The sequence below is a fragment of the Psammomys obesus genome, unplaced genomic scaffold (assembly GCF_907164565.1).
Source record: "Psammomys obesus unplaced genomic scaffold, mPsaObe1.curated_primary_1811, whole genome shotgun sequence".
NCBI classification, from domain to species: Eukaryota; Metazoa; Chordata; class Mammalia; order Rodentia; family Muridae; genus Psammomys; species Psammomys obesus.
Window position 1 is genome coordinate 36,007,613 of NW_026596051.1, and position 2,628 is coordinate 36,010,240.

General features: G+C 44.6%; 1 protein-coding gene across 3 annotated transcripts in view; it reads left to right on the plus strand.

Annotated features, from left to right (window-relative positions):
- Positions 1–526: 526 nt before the first annotated feature.
- Positions 527–2,628, plus strand: part of Tbc1d19 (TBC1 domain family member 19) — a 142,854-nt gene continuing 140,752 nt past the window's right edge. For all 3 annotated transcript variants that reach the window (XR_008722010.1, XM_055623932.1, XM_055623933.1), the window contains exon 1: positions 527–696. Coding sequence is in view for 2 of the 3 variants with exons in the window: in XM_055623932.1 (XP_055479907.1) it covers positions 598–696 (99 nt within the window). In the remaining variant the exon portion in view is untranslated. The remainder of the gene's footprint in view (positions 697–2,628) is intronic.

The window sequence follows — 2,628 nt, forward strand, 5'->3', positions numbered from 1 at the left end:
AAGAATAGAAAAGTAGGAAAGGAAACAAAAGTGCAACTTTGTGCACAGTTTCTTACCTCAGCCAACCATCAAAACATGCTGCCAACTGCTGTAAATTGAGTTCTGAAATTTAAACACCTCGCTGAAGTGCAAAGGCTAGAGTCAGAGTCCTGCATTTTTTGGGGTGTGATCAACAATTGTGTTCACAGGTTCTGCAGAGACTGACCAGTGCAAGAGTTAAGAACCTTTATAACATAGTCTATCTACTAAATTTCAACACACAGACACACTGACACACACACACCGTTCTCGGTTCATTTGGCGCATCGGAAACTGAGGAAGAATAAACTTTTGTTCTGGGTTTTGGATCAGACTGGGTAGGGAACAAAGCAATGAAATCTACTTCCTGGCTCTGTCTCTATCCGCCGTCGGAACTCAAGTGCTAGGTCTTTCAGATGCGGAGGGGACCGGAGAGGGACGGACCCACGGCCCAGCAGTTGCTAGGCAACGCCCGCTGGAGAAGTCCCAGCGTCAAAAAGGTCCGGAAGAAGGGACCTGCAGCGCATTCTTTCCGTGCCGGCGGCTGTCCCCGCCGCTGGGCGGGTTAGGGCAGAGGAAATGTTGCAGGAAGAGTCGGACCTGTCTCTCATCATTGCCCAAATAGTCCAGAAACTCAAGGGCTCCAATCTGTATTCTCAGCTGGAACGGCAGGCCTGGGTAAGTGGGGCTGATGGGAAGCTATGGAGAACGGAGGGCCCGCAGGATGTCCTGTCTGCCACAATGCCTTCACCCACGCCAGAACTCTCTGCACTCTCCACCCCTTTCTGGTGTTTTAAACCCCTCCCAGAGCCCTGCAGCTACGTTTGCTCAGACCCAGGCGTGGGGCGATTGTATTTTATTAAAGACGGGTGGGGCGCATCACGCCTTTCTTCAGGCCAGAGAATGACCAAGGTTTCTTCTTCGTTTATCTATTCCTGTGTCCTTTAAAGACCCTCCCCCCCCCCTTTTAATAAGCCGTTGGATTCAAGAGTGGCATGCCTTCCTTCTCTTTTACTGTTTCGTAGTGAATTGGGGTACCATGTGCGTTTTTTAAATGTGCCACTTTGTTGCATTTTTACTCTCGCTGCAACGATTTCCTATGCGCCCACCTAGCGTTTATTGAACACATTTCAAACTGACTAGGCACGGCGAGTACTTAGAGTGAATGAGGAGGTCTTTACTATATGAGAATGTAGTGTAAATGGAACCATACAGTATGTAAACTTTTGTGGGTGCTTCTGTCTTCGTTAGGCTCTTGGGATCCATCCAGACTATTGATATTTCAGTAGTTCTGCTCCTTTTAATTGCTGAATAGTATTTCATTGTTTGGAAGCCCCGCCTTTAGTTTCTCAGTTTAGGGACTTACCTGGTGGATATTTGTTGTTTAGAGATTATGGATAATGTCAATATTCAAGTTCTATGCCGGTGTCTTCGACTCATGAGCTAGAAAATGCATTGTTTAGTTTTCAAATTTTGGGAGATTTTTTCCAGTTTGTTTCTTTTGTTGATTTCTATCTTAATTCCAGGATGAAGAACATTTTTATTATGTTAATTCTTTAAAGTTTGTCTAATTATATGATCCAGAATATGCTTTAGCTTGTTAAACACTCCATGTACACGTAATAAGCGTCTTTTTTTTCTAATGTCTTAGAAATGTCAGTTGAGTGGAGTAGATTGAACATTTTAAGTGTTCTGTATCTTTACTGAGAGCAGTATGTGATGGTTAATCTTGGTTGTCAACCTGACACGTCTGAGAAGAGAAAAACTTAATTGAGAAATTGATCCTATAATTGAAATAGGATGGCCAAGCCCACTGTGGGTGGTGGCATCTTGAGGCAGGTAAGCCTGGGCTATATAAGAAAGGCAGCTGAATGATGAGCCTTGGAGCAAGCCAGTATACAGCATTTCTCCATGATCTCTGCTTTAGTTCCTGCCTTGAGCTGCTGCTCTGGCTTTTCTAGATGATGGACTATAATTTGTAACCAAATAAGTTCTTTATTCCCCCAAGCTGTTTTTGGTCAGTTTTTTTTCCATTTATTTATTACAATCTATTCAATTTGTATCCCAGCTGTAGCCCCCTCCCTGGTTCCCTCCCTGCCTCTTCTCCCATGCCCCTTCCCCAGTCCACTGATAGGGAAGGAGCTCCTCCCCTTTCATCTGACCCTAGCCTATCAGGTCTCATCAGGACTGTCTTTCATTGTCTTCCTCTGTGGCCTGGTATGGCTGTCCCCCTCCCCCAGGGGGAGGTGATCAAAGAGCCCACCACTGAGTTCATGTCAGAGACAGCTTCTGTTCCCCTTACTAGGGAACCCACTTGGAGACTGAACTGCCATGAGCTATATCTGAGCAGGGGTTCTAGGTTATCTCCATGCATGTCAACCATGTCCTTGGTTGGAATATCCATCTTAGAAAAGATCCCTGGGCTCAGATTTTTTGGTTCTGTTGCTCTCCTTGTGGATCTCCAGTTTTTGGTCAGTGTTTTATCATAGCAGCAGCAGCAACAACAACAACAAAAACAAAGTAAGATGCAGTGTTTCAGTTAAATCAATCTATCTGTCTATCTATCTATCTATCTATCTATCTATCTATCTATCTATCTATCTATCTATC